Source organism: Tyto alba, unplaced genomic scaffold (genome assembly GCF_018691265.1).
Source record: "Tyto alba isolate M040663 unplaced genomic scaffold, T.alba_DEE_v4.0 Super-Scaffold_17, whole genome shotgun sequence".
NCBI lineage: Eukaryota > Metazoa > Chordata > Aves > Strigiformes > Tytonidae > Tyto > Tyto alba.
Window position 1 is genome coordinate 10,371,092 of NW_024881279.1, and position 14,297 is coordinate 10,385,388.

General features: G+C 35.1%; 1 protein-coding gene across 1 annotated transcript in view; it reads right to left on the minus strand.

The window, feature by feature from the left end:
- CLINT1 (clathrin interactor 1) overlaps positions 1-14,297 on the minus strand; it is a 54,527-nt gene that overhangs the window by 18,423 nt on the left and 21,807 nt on the right. The window contains exons 2-5 of the mRNA XM_033006221.2: positions 6,865-6,969; positions 6,118-6,214; positions 4,469-4,577; positions 3,409-3,573 (exon numbers count right to left, since the gene is read on the minus strand). Of these exons, the coding sequence (XP_032862112.2) occupies positions 3,409-3,573; positions 4,469-4,577; positions 6,118-6,214; positions 6,865-6,969 (476 nt within the window). The remainder of the gene's footprint in view (positions 1-3,408; positions 3,574-4,468; positions 4,578-6,117; positions 6,215-6,864; positions 6,970-14,297) is intronic.

Consider the following 14,297-nt stretch of genomic DNA (forward strand, 5'->3'; position numbering starts at 1 on the left):
AAAGAGATGAAAAAAAGAAGAGGCCAGTAAAGCAACTCATCAGCAGCCACTGAGTACCCTGAACATCTTTACTAAACACTATTATCAAGAATTCAAAACCATTCTTTTTCTAATCAAGTATTTGAGATCTCCATACTGGTATCTTAGCTTGCAAACAGCTGACAGTTTTACTTGAAATAAATACATTTGCTGTACAATCTCATTAAGAAAGTTTAAAGAACTTACATATGGGTTTATTTATACGCACCCAGCCAACCTAAGTTTAGTGTTTATTTTAAAAGAAAAAACAACACTTGCATTTTAACAAAGACTTAACTACCAGAAGCACAGCCCACTTTACTAACTTGTATTGTGATCTTAGATCTGACTTTCTGCTGAAAATATAAGTATACAAAACCACCCAATAAAAGTCAGTTTCTAGACAATACTTTATAGACAAGCATTTTATATTTTGGGCCATCACACACATGAATCGAGGCTTTTTTTTTTTTGTACTACTGAATAATGTGAAACACTAGTTAAATTTTTTTACTTAAGCTGAGTAAAACTGAGTTGCAGAAAGGAAGAATGGTGAAAAATTCATTACTTCAAGTTGCATACAATTTATATTGTAGTTCAGGTAATGTTCAAGATGTACTTAATTAAGCCTTTTTTAATAAGAAGAAACCTACAGATTCCAGTACTACAAGGTGTAAACTTTTAATTATATCTGTCCAATAATATCGTATACCAGAGGATGTATTTTCTTAATTCAGAGATAAGTGCAAGTCTCCAATGATATTTGTTTAGATCCATAAAGGACAGACAACTTTGTCACAGTAGAGAACCTGTTACAAATCAGCAAGATACTCAGTGAGATCTTTATCACTGAGAAAGGAGAAATTGCTAAGAAATGTACTAGTGTTAAATTTTGCAGGGGAATAAAATGGCCTTGTTTCAGTTTATGTCAGGCTCTCAAACATTTTAATACCATTAGAATGTTTCTTTGTGCAATAGGAATTTTAAAATAAACTGAAAAGCAGCAAATGCTCTGTATTTTCAGGACAAAAAGAATTAAGGAAAACCCTGACAATACAAGCATTTTATATTTAAATAACTAAAATCTTTTAGATTAGAAGTCTGACCTGAGAAAAAGTTTGTTTTGTGCTGCTAGAAGGATTATTTTTTTTTTAGTCAACAAATAATTAATAATCCTTCACCATAAAAATGAAATACAAAGGAGATAGTCCTTTAAATTAGAAAACTTGAACTAAAGAGCATATGGAAAAAGAGTTCTACCCAGCATACAGGGATAGATCACGACTGTACAGAGCAAGTCAAAAGATAAGCTCAGAGGAAGAACAGAGGGACATGTACTTAAAGTACAAATCTAGTGACTCATAGATATTTCCTAAAAAGAGAATCACCAGCATTCCAAGCAGGTAGCAAATGCCTGAAAGAATATAATGAACATGACATATCCTGCCATGGAGATACTTTCAACTACTCTACATATGAGGAAAAGGGAGAAGAGAGGAACATGGAGAAGTAACCTGTCAAAACCAGAAGAGAGCACATCTAATAAGGCTCACAGTGAAGAAGAGTAAAAAACATACATAGCACCAGAGAGGGACAGGTGAAGTTTAAGTCCTGCACAGTTACTACTCAGATCTTACACCAAGTCTTTTCTCAAAGAAGTCACTGATTCCAGCAAACCAGAGCCTTGCGCCATTGTGACTCTGAGACTCATCCTTTAATAAAAGCAGCCAAGGATTTACTCAGGCCAAAGAAAAAAAACATGGATAAACATCTCAAGGCTAACAGCTGGATCACAGTCAACATGCATCAGACAAAGTCAGTTCAAGCTCAGATCCCTGCTACACATTATGGCAGGGACCAGGGAGTAAGAAGGAAGCTGCACACGTGGACTTGATAAGGAAAACGTAGAACTGGTTGTGTGCCTTTATCTAACCAAGGCTGCCAGAGAAAACCGCGTCTTCTCTAAAAGACAAGCTGATGGCATTACATCCTCTAAGGCCAAGATCTTACAAACACACTATGCTGTAGATGCAAATAGTCTGGCAGAACTCACTGTTCACATGAAGAACATTGGTCACCTCAGCAAAACTGGTGAATTTAATTCTAGAAGCAAGGGTACAGACTACCTGTCAACATAATTCAGATTTTGGGGGTTTTTTCTTTTGTTCTTTGTTTTGTGTGTGTATGTTTTTAAATAAAGGACCTTAGTAACAAAAGTCCTATTGCAAGTACCAGACCCAAGCTAGATAAAGAACTGGCACCTTGTGTAATGATGGCTGAGACTAGTGATGGCTGGATTCTTTAAATTTTGGGTTTTGAAAATCTGATGGCATGTTTTCTTATTTTTTTATTTTTAATGAGGGAGCAGATGACCAAGTGACCCTTCACACGTATCTTTTAAAAATATACAATATACATATATAAAAATAATTTGTTCTTAACAAAAAGTTTAGAACAAGCTTTCTGGTGTTGTGACCTCTTCACTGGCAGCTGCAATTCCCTAGGATTTAGGGATGAGCACTGGTGCACTGAATTCCCAGCCTGCATATGGGTGTGCTGTGCAACCAATATCCAGCTGCATGCTCTGTATGTCTACATAAAGTAAATCTGGTAGTGCTTCTGGGAGCATGGGACCTATAGTATTAGTCAAAAAAGATTTTAAAAACACACAAACTAAGACAGTAATAACTGTATTGATAAACTCCTGAAATAGAATTTATCACTTACAAGGTACTTAATGCAGATATTTAAAGTTAGATCTGACAGACATCAGAATCCATACAGCTAATCCACAGATATCTTTCAAGCGTCCAAACAGTATTACTTGGGAAACCAAAAAGTCTAATGGCATATAATAACTACGTGTTTCATCCAAACAGTATTACTACCCTAAAACCCCTAACCCAAATTAACCGATGGTTCTAAAGGAGGTTGGCAGGAATAGGTGAAGCAATTCTTGTGCTGTGGTGGGTGGAAAGTCCTACCACTTTTTTTTTTTTTTTTTTTTTAATTAATGACTAAGTAACCCTGACTTACAAAGGCATTTATTTATCTACTTCTGCTACAGCAGCATTCATTTCACAGTGAGACTCTGCCTATGAATAAAAACAAGACAGACAAGTTTTGGTTAAGCCAATACATTAAGGTCATTTGTACAAGTTCCTGGTCAGTTATTACCTAAAAACAACTAACAAGCATTTTTAAAGGAATTTAAATTTATGTGGGGGAAAACGTGCAAGATTTATTTTATAATAGTAACACTGACAGTTAAAGAAATATAAAGAAAAAGCATATAATGGTGCATCTTTAATTCCTTATGTTATCTGTGTTATCCAAGAAAAGTTAAAAGTTGAGATTGTCAATCCTTGACCAAGAAAGCCTAGTACTCACTGTATCTGAACCCTCCAACACTGTCTGAAGAAACCCCAATGTATTTGTCTTTGTTCTTCTTTGCTTTCTTCCTCTCTTCCCGAAGTCGATCATCATCTTGAGCAAATTCAACCATTTCTTTTACCTTCTGGCGTATGTTTATACCCTGGTCTTTGCCATTTTCATCTTAATAGGCAATGCGGGATAGAGATGATGGATGGAAGGGGGGGGGAAAGGAAAAAATAAATCAGAGGCAGCAATACTGAACATCAAACTGATACAAACATTTCAATTATAAACACAGCAGTGAGGGAAAGATCTTACGGCTGCTAAGGTCCACTGTGCTTGTTTAAAAGGGACCAAATCTTTTTTCAACACAAGTTCTCATCCTTAGTTAAATGACAGTTTTCATTGGATGGTGTATTTAGGAACATCTTACTGTTGCTGAAACATCGAGAAGATCAACAAAGACTGAGACAGAAATTATATTCTCCACTTGAGCAATTTTAACCCTTCAAAATATAACCCCTTTTCCTCAGTCTTTTTAGTACAGTTTTTGCAAGTTTAATTGTAAGAATTCAGTTTTATTGCAAAACAAAATTTTTGAAAAAATTGCTTTCAGTTGGGATGTATTACAATCTAAATGTGCTCCTTTCCCAGCCTTTTTCACATTCAAAACACACACTGGCTTTGCTGCCTTTGCACTGTAAATATTATTTGGTGGGAGTAAAAAACCCCAGCTTCAAACAGATGTGTGTGTTTTGGAGCTCTAACCTTTTCTTCCCATATGATTAAAGCTATTCCTTTATGGACACCACAGGGGACCAGTCTCTAGTGCATATTTTAATATAAACCCGAACACTCATGTTGTGTTGGTTCTGTTGTTATTAGCCAGTCTTTTCTGCAAGTTCTTGTCTTCACTAATTAATACTCTAGGGTCCCACGTCTTGGATTCTGCACTCTTCACACAACTGGCAACAGTCACATTCTAATTAGACCGGGGAAGCTTCTAAGCTGGTTCAGGTGACTGACAACTCCAACTACTGTTTTAATTTGCTTATAAGATTTTTCTATTGCTCACCTACAAAGTGGTAATTTTCCAGGGATCGCAAATCATAAATGTGTTCTCTGGCACTTGTAACAACACGCTCTGATCCATTCCTTATGAGGTAAGCTAGGAGCAGCAAAGACTATAAAAATACAAAGCACCTTATGATTGCATGAACAAAAGCTCTATCTTTTTTTTTTTTTAAAAAAAGGCAATAGAAAATCAAACCTACCCCCCTTCCCAAATTAGTAAGTAATAAGACTTTCCCCTTTTAAATAAATGCTTATTATATGGATTCACACAGAAAAAACATAACATTTTCCCCACATGCACCTTTTGCTCTTGAGAATATCAAAACTGTATTTGTCAAACAAATTTGTTATTACTAAATCATAAGTAGTTACCTTCATCAGCTACTGCTTATTTTAAAAGATAGCAGTAGCAATTTAAGAGCAAAAGTTACCCCTGCTAAATGAAGCATTTTATTTTGTCTCTTGTTCACAATTTTCCAATGTTTTCACTGAAAAGTAACTCCTGCAGAAATTTAAGAAGCCTTCTGCAGGATGCAATGGTTATACAAAACTGCATTTGAAGACAATTCTAAGCAAGCAACAAAACAAATGAAGCTTAAATAATATTTTAATTGCAATTTTTTATGTTGAGGATTTCTATCTAGAAAAATTAATGCACTTTATCCAAAGCTAAAACTATCATTGTATTTCAACCTATCCAAACTTGGTAAGAAATTCCAAGCAGTCTTTATAACATTAAGTAGCTATGCGTGATACCATTAAATATTAATTTATATTGTACTTCAGGGAAAACAATTACTATGAATACAAAACATCAAGCACCTGTGAAAAGCACAAACCATGACTTAGAATTTATTCTGTCTTGTTACAATCCTGGCATCAAGAGAAACAAAATATAAGCTAGTCTAATACATCAATTCTAAAAAATTAGGTTATATTTGCATAATTCAGTGAACACTGAACACCACTTTAAGTGCAGCATGATATAATCTTAAGCAAAAAGTTTCTGTACCATGCTATTTAACCAAAGACAAGAAAAGATGCAAATGATTCAGTTCTTTTTCCAAAATGCAAGTAGGACCCAAGTCCCATATGATAAGATCTGCAAGAAAATTTGGTCCACTCAAAACTAAACTACAATTTTTAGAGAATTATAAATTGGCAGAAAATTAAGATTAGTTTCCATTTTATTTCAGGTATTCTTGAATTTCTTCAAAAACATTTTTCTGATAACACAATAATTTGTCATCTACTTTTCATGATGGAGCACTGTAAGAACTCCTCTGGGTAGATTCAAAATGTGAACGCTACTCCAATACTTGAATATCAGCAAAATGTAATTGCTCTATTATGTTTGCTAAGTAGCATCTAAACACTTCTAAAACCAGAAATTTTGTGGGAGTTTTTTTGTGTTGGTTTTTTTTTTTTTTTTTGGTTTGGTTTGTTTTTTTTTAATACACCATTTTTTAATTCAGTAACAGAATTATAAAGCATTTATTTATGAAAAAAATCATAGGTTGCCAGTGGAGTAAGTGATATAGCAGCATCTAAACAAGACACTACATCAGAACACTATACCAGCAACAAGCATTATGTCCTTCATAGAACACTACAAAGTCTTGAATACTTCCAGCTCATAAACATACACACCTTATAAACTCTCCTCCAGTTCTTTTTATTGTCTTTCAGCATTCGAGTCCAAAGCATGTTCATAAGTTCTGGAAATTGTTCATACATAAACGTAGCCCTAAACAATTAAACAAAAGGAGTAAAGAATTTTTATTCTCTGTGGTTTGCCACCATAGCTTACGACTCAGGGCTGACAGTAGATGGCAGGCTTGATCTAAACCCATTCAAATTTGATGACATTATAAGGGAAAAAGCTATCCCTATTTCTTACTCATCTAAAAACAATTTACATACCAGTACTACACAAGAAAAAAGTAATCCTAAAAATCTGAGGCAGAAAGAGAACATTCACTGATTTGTAATGATGATAATGTTTAATGTGAATACCCTAAAAATCACTGCAACTAGTCAAACTTGCAACTTCCAAACTCATCTTAACAGAAAAAAGTTCAAGAATTTGATACGTTTTGTTCTATTTGGAAAAGTCACAAGAAAGCAGGTTGAAAATAAACACTTCAAAGTCAGATACATTATAAGACTGATGAGGCTACATAGATAAAAATCAAGAATTTAAAAAATACTTTGACTTTATTTTTTGTCTGACAGCTTTCAATACATTATAAGATTATGCATTAAAAAAATAAGACTTGATTTACAGCAACTTCTCAGCATTATCAGTCAGCATATTGCAGGGTTGATTTAGCAGCAAATTTCATACTGCTGTATAAAATGCACCTTTCTTCATCACTGAGCCAAATTATCACTTACTTGGCAATCTCTCCCATGAGTTGCCCTGAAGGTCCCCATGGATCATCATTGGTTGCTTCTCGAACCTTAGACTCTATTTCTGAATAATTCATAACCACATTGGTGCTGCAAAGGAAAAAAATTAACACACATGAAGATTAGCATCAAAACTGAGAAACACATGAAAACTTAATAATGACACTAGTGCATATCTCACTTAATGAGTTACCTCTACAGGGTGGGAAGAAAAAAAAAAAAACATCTTTAGTGCAGAAGTTACCCTGAGGACACTATGCAACACATTTAAGTTATCTTTAAGAAGGTTTTACTATTCTATTAGTCTTTAAGAATACAGATGAGAAACTAGGGATTACATTACAGCTGGATTCAGTCCAGTAAAAATGTCTTTTGGTCAAATTAAAATCCAAACTGAACCACTAGAGTCAAAGCTGATAGCTTCCCCATCTAGATGCGATTTGCTTACAGGTTTGTACGGTGCACAGTAGTTATTTGCAAGAGGCTTCATAAATCAGTCAAAAGCAGACTTTTTTTTTTTTTAAATGAGCGCTACAAGAAAAACTCAAGAATGTCATTATCAAACAGGTGTTAGTAAGAAAATAAAACATTAAAAAAAAAAAAAAAAAATCACACAGAAGACTAAAGTGAGGGAGATGAGATTCACTAGAAAGTCTGTTTCCTAGCTTGAATTTATTTAATTAAGGGAAAATAGCAAAAGAAGAAAAGCTGCAGAGAACTCTGTATTACGATTAGCACTCTGTATTACGATTAAAGCAATGCAAATACTGTAAGGAGCTCAGGCTGTCTCTACAAGACTTCAGAGAAATATAACTTGGAAAAAGGAAGCAATTTTTCCATATCAATTATATAAAAGTAGTCAATATATGATTTTTTTTTTAATTAATCTCTCAAACTGGTGAACTTTAAGACCAGCAACCTCCTTCGTGCCCCTAAAAGCATCCAGATACATTTGATAATACAATGATTTTCCATATATTTTAAGGCAAGCAAGCTGGCCCAAAGTATCATTCATACTGAGAATATTTGAAAAACAACTCTCTAGTTAGGGAGCAATATAGCATACAGTAGTAATGAAAACATCAGTAATAGGAAACCTACTGTCTTCAGCTTTCCCTACATACTTTGCAGTGTATTTGAAATAACTTAGAAGTTAAATGTTTATACTTATTGTAGCAAAAGTTTGAAATTATCCTTAACTGTTAAAAGTACATGATGCAACTGGCTTCAGAAGCTAAGAAACCCCTGTAAGATGACTGCATTGAACACCATTCATCCCATAAAGTCAAACTGATTAAACTATAGGAAAGATCTAATGATCTTATAATAAAATGTGGAGAAGGCAATTTGCTGCTTAAAAACCCCCTTTGAACCTGAAAAGACTAGGGAGAAAAAAAGTAAAAAAAAATAAAATTAAAAAAAAAAAAAAATCAAGAAGCTTAATAGTCACCCCTCTGTCCATGTAGGAGTTGGCACAAAGCAGCATTCAAGCAATACCCATTCAATTTTATTTGGCATAAGGATAGCAAAGATCTTGGAACCAGGAGTTATAAACAGCAGAAACAAGGATGAGATCCCCTTAAGTCTGAAAGGGGACACAGAAGGTAACTGTTAAAACAGAATAAAATTCCTGGACTTAATCTTGGATTCTCAGCATGAGAATTCCTGCTGTCAGATTCTGATGTATGATTTTATTCAACTTTGTGTCTAAAGAGAGCGTAAGCCACATGACTGAATAAATAATCAGCAAGCTAACAGAACCTATCTATAGAAAAAAGCATGTAGGAGCACAGCACTAGTTATGAACAACAGCAATTAAGGTTTTACAAATTCATTTATGCTAAATGCACCTCAAGCTTCTGTTCCTGACATTTTCTTTACCATACATACAAACGTAAACTAACACCATCTTTATTTCCCAGATGCATGGAATGTTTAGGAAAAAAAAAAAAAAAAAAACAACAAAAACAACAAAAACCACAACCCCAAAGCTACAGGCTTCAGCTCTTTGCAGCTTTCAGCACACTAGTTCCCTTGTCCGAAGCAAGGAAAGGCAGGGAGTTGAATGGAAAGGTTCTGTTTGTTTTTATAACCCCTCCTTAAGCGCTTGTTTAAGAGACTTGATGGAGAGTTGGGGGGAAGCATAAAATGAAGCATTTCCTTCATTTCTTAGAGCAAAGAACCTAAGAATGCAAAACGCATGAAAAGATGCAAATTTAGGGTGAAAAAAATAAATGTCAGCATTAGCTGTGGAAGAGCTCAAAGTTTATGGCTAAAGCAGCACTGGGGTTGAAAGAGGGAAACAGAAGAAAAACAAGGGAAATTAAATAATGTCATAAGAAAGAAGGTGCAGTTAAACCCCTCTAAGTACAGAAACTTGCTCTATTTCTAAAACCTTCATGCAGTAAAGTTATTGTTCTCAGCAGCTAGGAGAACACTCTTTCATAAATGCCAAGATGAGATCTAACGGTACAAAGCGTTCCAAAACAAAGTATCTTTAAGCCGCATTTAATTCAGCAACAAATGTAAACTTTAATGAAAAAAAAGCTGTTGTATAGTTTGGCATCATTCCAGGTCACTTAAAAATAACCATTTCTAAAAAGGTGGAAATACAGTTTTATTCTTCCTTTCCCATGTTTTCTATGGCCCTCATTCCATGCCCTACCCATGATTCCTGTGACCTTTGCAACAAAAAAATAATTTACGTCCAGATGTGAAGGGAAAAAGTGACTAGCTTGATTGCCAAGACTTCCTGTGATTGATATAAATTTAATATCCGAGGACACTTTCAGACACCAGAGGGGGCTCTCTGATTAGTTTATACTGGGCAGCTTCCAGGGAATCGTGCTGGATTGCATGGACACAGTCTGCTTTGCAAACAAACGGACACACAACAGTCAAGACTGACGACAGTCAGTATCTTCAGCCAGTGTTTAAAACACCCTGTTATCTGCAAGACTACATTTGGATTACCCCAAATCATTAACTGAAACCCTGCACAACTGGAGTCTTGTGACAAGCACACTTACAGAAACTTTGACAGGGACAAAGTCATTAAACACAACTGAATTTTGAAAGTTACATCCAAAGTAAAGGCACAGCAAATAAATGGGTTGACATTAACATTACAAACCATTGCATTCTTTTCTGTTTGAGTCTTACACTTCTTTTAAGTCTACTAAATCAGACTAGTGTCAACAGATTATTTTTAGTTTTTATTGTACCCCTTAAAAAATATTTCAGTATTGTTTCTGTTTAAAAATGCAAAACTGTTCAGAAAAGCCAAGAGAGGGCACTGTCACATCTCTATGAAACAGCAAGCACAGTGACAGTGAGCAAAATGTTAGCTTTTAATTTCTTGCAAGAGAACGCTCAACTTTAAATGTTTCTATCTACAATTTATAAAAACACTGAATAGACAGCTCAAGTCTGAGACTAAATTCCTCCATATGAATGGACATGGCTAGTGAAAAGCCAGTGAACCTCCAACTGCATCAGACAAGACACACTTCCTCTTAAAAAAAGTTTTTACATGCATTTTATAAACTATATTTTAACTTATTTTAAAACTGAATAGATGTGCCATAGATGAAATACCCCCGAAATACCACTTTGTTCACAATTTTGTCTGCATTTTTCAAAGAAAAAATCTTGCAAATAATTCAATCAATTGTAAATAGCTTTAAATTTTATTCTAAGCTACATTTTGAGATTTGTAAATTTGAGATAAAGCTCTCAGCTGGATCCAGGTGCTATATGCTATAGTGTGCTAAAAATACCAAAAAAATAAGCAAGAAGGGGAGAGGAGAGGGATGTGAGGGGTGAGAGGGAGTACTGCACATACCTCAAGTGTATATTTGAGGTAAAAATAATGTTTAGAGCAAGCAGACAAGCAAGAGGGGACATGAAGTTCTGTACCTACCCATATAAAACTAAGGGGATCGGAGAAGCTGCCAAGGTCCAGCCAAAGCATTTACCAAGTATCTGCCACTTTAACCTTTACAGTTGCAACTGTCCAAAAATCACTTGAGCTTTCAGGCGCAAGAGGACAAAAATCCTACAGGTCTGAGACTGTCCTCTGAACACTATTCTTTGAAACACATAGAAATGAAAGGTAGCTTGTGGATGGCCTGCTTGAAAATAGAGCCTTACAGACTGAAGGAACACTTCACAGGATAACATACAAAAAAGACATATTTTAAGAGGGATCCTGTCTTCCCCCTTCCTTATTAGCAGATATGAAATGTAACCCACAATGTGGACATAAATACACACAAGTGATAAATATATCTGTAGAAACTTTTATTTGTGCTTGATTTCAACATATTCCAGCATAAGGCTTCTAATAGATGTATTTTGGCTGCTCTGCTCAGTCTTCTGACCTTACACAGTAAAACATGAATCAAGCTACTAATCCTCAGAAGGACAGTATTAGTGAGGATGAGGTGTACTCTGCTTTCAGTAACATATCAGCACTTCAAGTGTTTTTTCCATAAAATAGCCACAAAATACTGAAAAATAAATATTTCTTCTTCCAGACTAAGAAAAAAAAAATTTTTTTAATCACTTTTATGGCTGAAAAGTAAAATCACTGTATTTCCACCCAACATTCTATTAGAATTTTTAAATAATCACATCATCGTGAATAGAAACTTGTTTCAGAGGGAAGATTTTTCATTGTTCAGGACCACAAGGTGTTCTCTACAAATTCATATGCTATAACTGAAGTCAGCTCAATTATCTGTTAGGAGATTATAAAATATTACACAACTATAACTATACTGCTTCTAGTAATAGCTTCCAATTGGTAACACTACAACCAGCTTTGTTATGCCTGAACTGATTATCCCACATCAATCACTGCTGGTTCCACACTGGAAAAAATAAACCAAACCCAGCCGCTAAATCTCTCTATATCACATGTGAAAACATGGGGCTCTAAACACAGTCAGCAACAGAAATGGAAGAAGTCTATTTTCTCAGCTAATTTCTACTCTAAAATTAACCACCAAACTCTAAAGTTAACCCTTAAGCAACCTTTCATAACAATGATTTACATACACTATCAGCAAACCTGCTGAAGAAAAAGGTACAATTTTTGTCTTTGTTCACTTGATTCAACACTTTGGCTAGAACCTTAGAGGCTGCACATAGCACTAGAAAGAGTAAATCAAATAGTTCAATGCCTACAGTCTTCCCAAAAGAATGCCACTTGGATATTTCTGCTTCCAGCTCCCTGGCATCTCCCCTATCTTCCAGGCTTTTTCCACGGTCAGTGGTGTTTTGTTCCCTCATCACCCTGACAATACACTCAAGTGCAGGAAATTACAGTTCATAAAGGAAGCTTACAGTTCACTGCTAGATTTTGGGAACAACATTCATTTGAAGGAAGCATTCCTAAAATAAGTGTTCATCATGAAAGTAGTAAAGAGCTTACTCTCATGAAGTCTCAGATCTTCAAGTAACTTGTGAACTTAGCATTTGGTATTAATGCTCAAATAGCAGCAGAGTCTTAAGCATGCAGAAACTCTAAAATAGCATGTGCATAGGAAATGTAAAACAGAAAAAAATAAGTGCCATGAGAAAAAAAGGTATTTATACATTAAAGGTAATGAAAGAATAATAAATATCTATCCATCCAGCCAGAATGGAGCTTACTTTAAAACATAAAGGCATATGAAAACCTAACAGATCTTAGTCTGCACAAACTTAAAAGCCTTGAATATGCCCTGGGGCAGAACTCAGACCACTCCATTAAAAGCACCATTAGGATTAGAGTTGCTGTTGATGTGGGTGGTGTCACTGAGGACACAAGTACAATTCTGGACATTAGATCCACAGAAGATTTGTGAAATGCCATGTCTAATCTTGTGAAAACTAAAATAAACAGAAGTCACAGAGAGGGTACATTACAACAGTTTCTTTATAGTGATGATAAAGGTATTGGTTTGGACAGGGTAAGCCTAATTAGAAACACTTCTCGAACCTCTGGGAAGCTGCCCACTGTGCTGAGGGACTGAGCAGCAGGAACAAGAAACCTGGTTACACAGTTAAAATTTTTTTCTCAATGTATATTTCAAACCAATTACAATATCATGTATACATGGGACTCCTATGTGCATAATATTATGCCTTTAACTATTACTCCAAGGACATCACTGGATTATGCACCTTCTGTTTTCCTTTTTTTTAATTTTACAACTGGGAACACTAAAATACTAAAGCTGAGATGAGAAACTTTCTACATTTTACCACCATTAACAGTTTCCAATGAGGCACCATTCCGTAAATATCTGTAAAGACTAAATGCTGAAGAAAAAAAAAATTCAAGCGTTATACACATGTACGTCTATCATACATATAGTTTGAACATTAATGCTACTCAAACAAATATCAACACTAAATAAATTATATTTTTTTAAAGGAAAAAATTAGTCTCAGAGAGGGAGAAGTCTGGATGAACAGAGGACAACAGCTCTGTTACTGTACAGCATTATGCAGTGTGGTATCAAAGTCTTGCAAGAAACAAATATTTTAACCTTTTGTTATTTAAGGTGCCAAAACAGACACAACATAATTTTCTTTCAAATAACTATGTGCTTAGCATTATCCTTTCAGTAGGCAGTCTCATATACCAATACTTCAATCTCATTCTTTCTTTAATTTTTTCAGCAGCTTCTTTATTTGTAGAAAGTCTTCTCCACAGTTCTGGACTTTCACAGTGTATAAAAGCAAAGTAAATTTTAAATTTGGTCCATGATGAAACAGATGTTACTGACTCAGAATAAAATCTCATCACCTCACTTGGTGACATAGCAAAGGAGATCATTAAAGTAACAGTCTCTAAAGTCCACATGGACAAAATCCAGTAAGAATATACTTGCACAGCTCTATGCTGTGCTTCTTGGATTTAAAAATGAATAGATTGCATTGTCCAACCAGTAAGGACATGCATCTGAAAAATAAATAGTTAAGAAACCATTAAATTACAGCACAACAAAAGTTTGCTTTAACTCTGAGTAAGGAAGAATATGCACAGCTGGTTCATTTATTCATCTTGCATATCTCCATCTAAACATCGCTACGATTTTTATGGAATGCCACATAGATAAGAACAGGAGTGCTTTCTCATACGGATGGCTTGTTACCAGTATGGTGGTAGCTTCAACGTAAACCTCTGAACAAAGGCAGCAGTAACTTACATCTGGAGGCTGAACTAATGCTCTGCTCCTACAGTTAATGCGCTGGCTTTGTCTTCCAGCGGCTTATTTTCTCCTAACAGTTGGGTTGTCTTCTCCCTTTCAGCTGAGCAGCTAGCAGTTTTCCACTATAAGACAAGTTAGGGACCCAGTAGCTATTATTCATCTGATCCATGGTGCATGTTCTAGGAATACTATCCAAACACAACAGCAGCAATT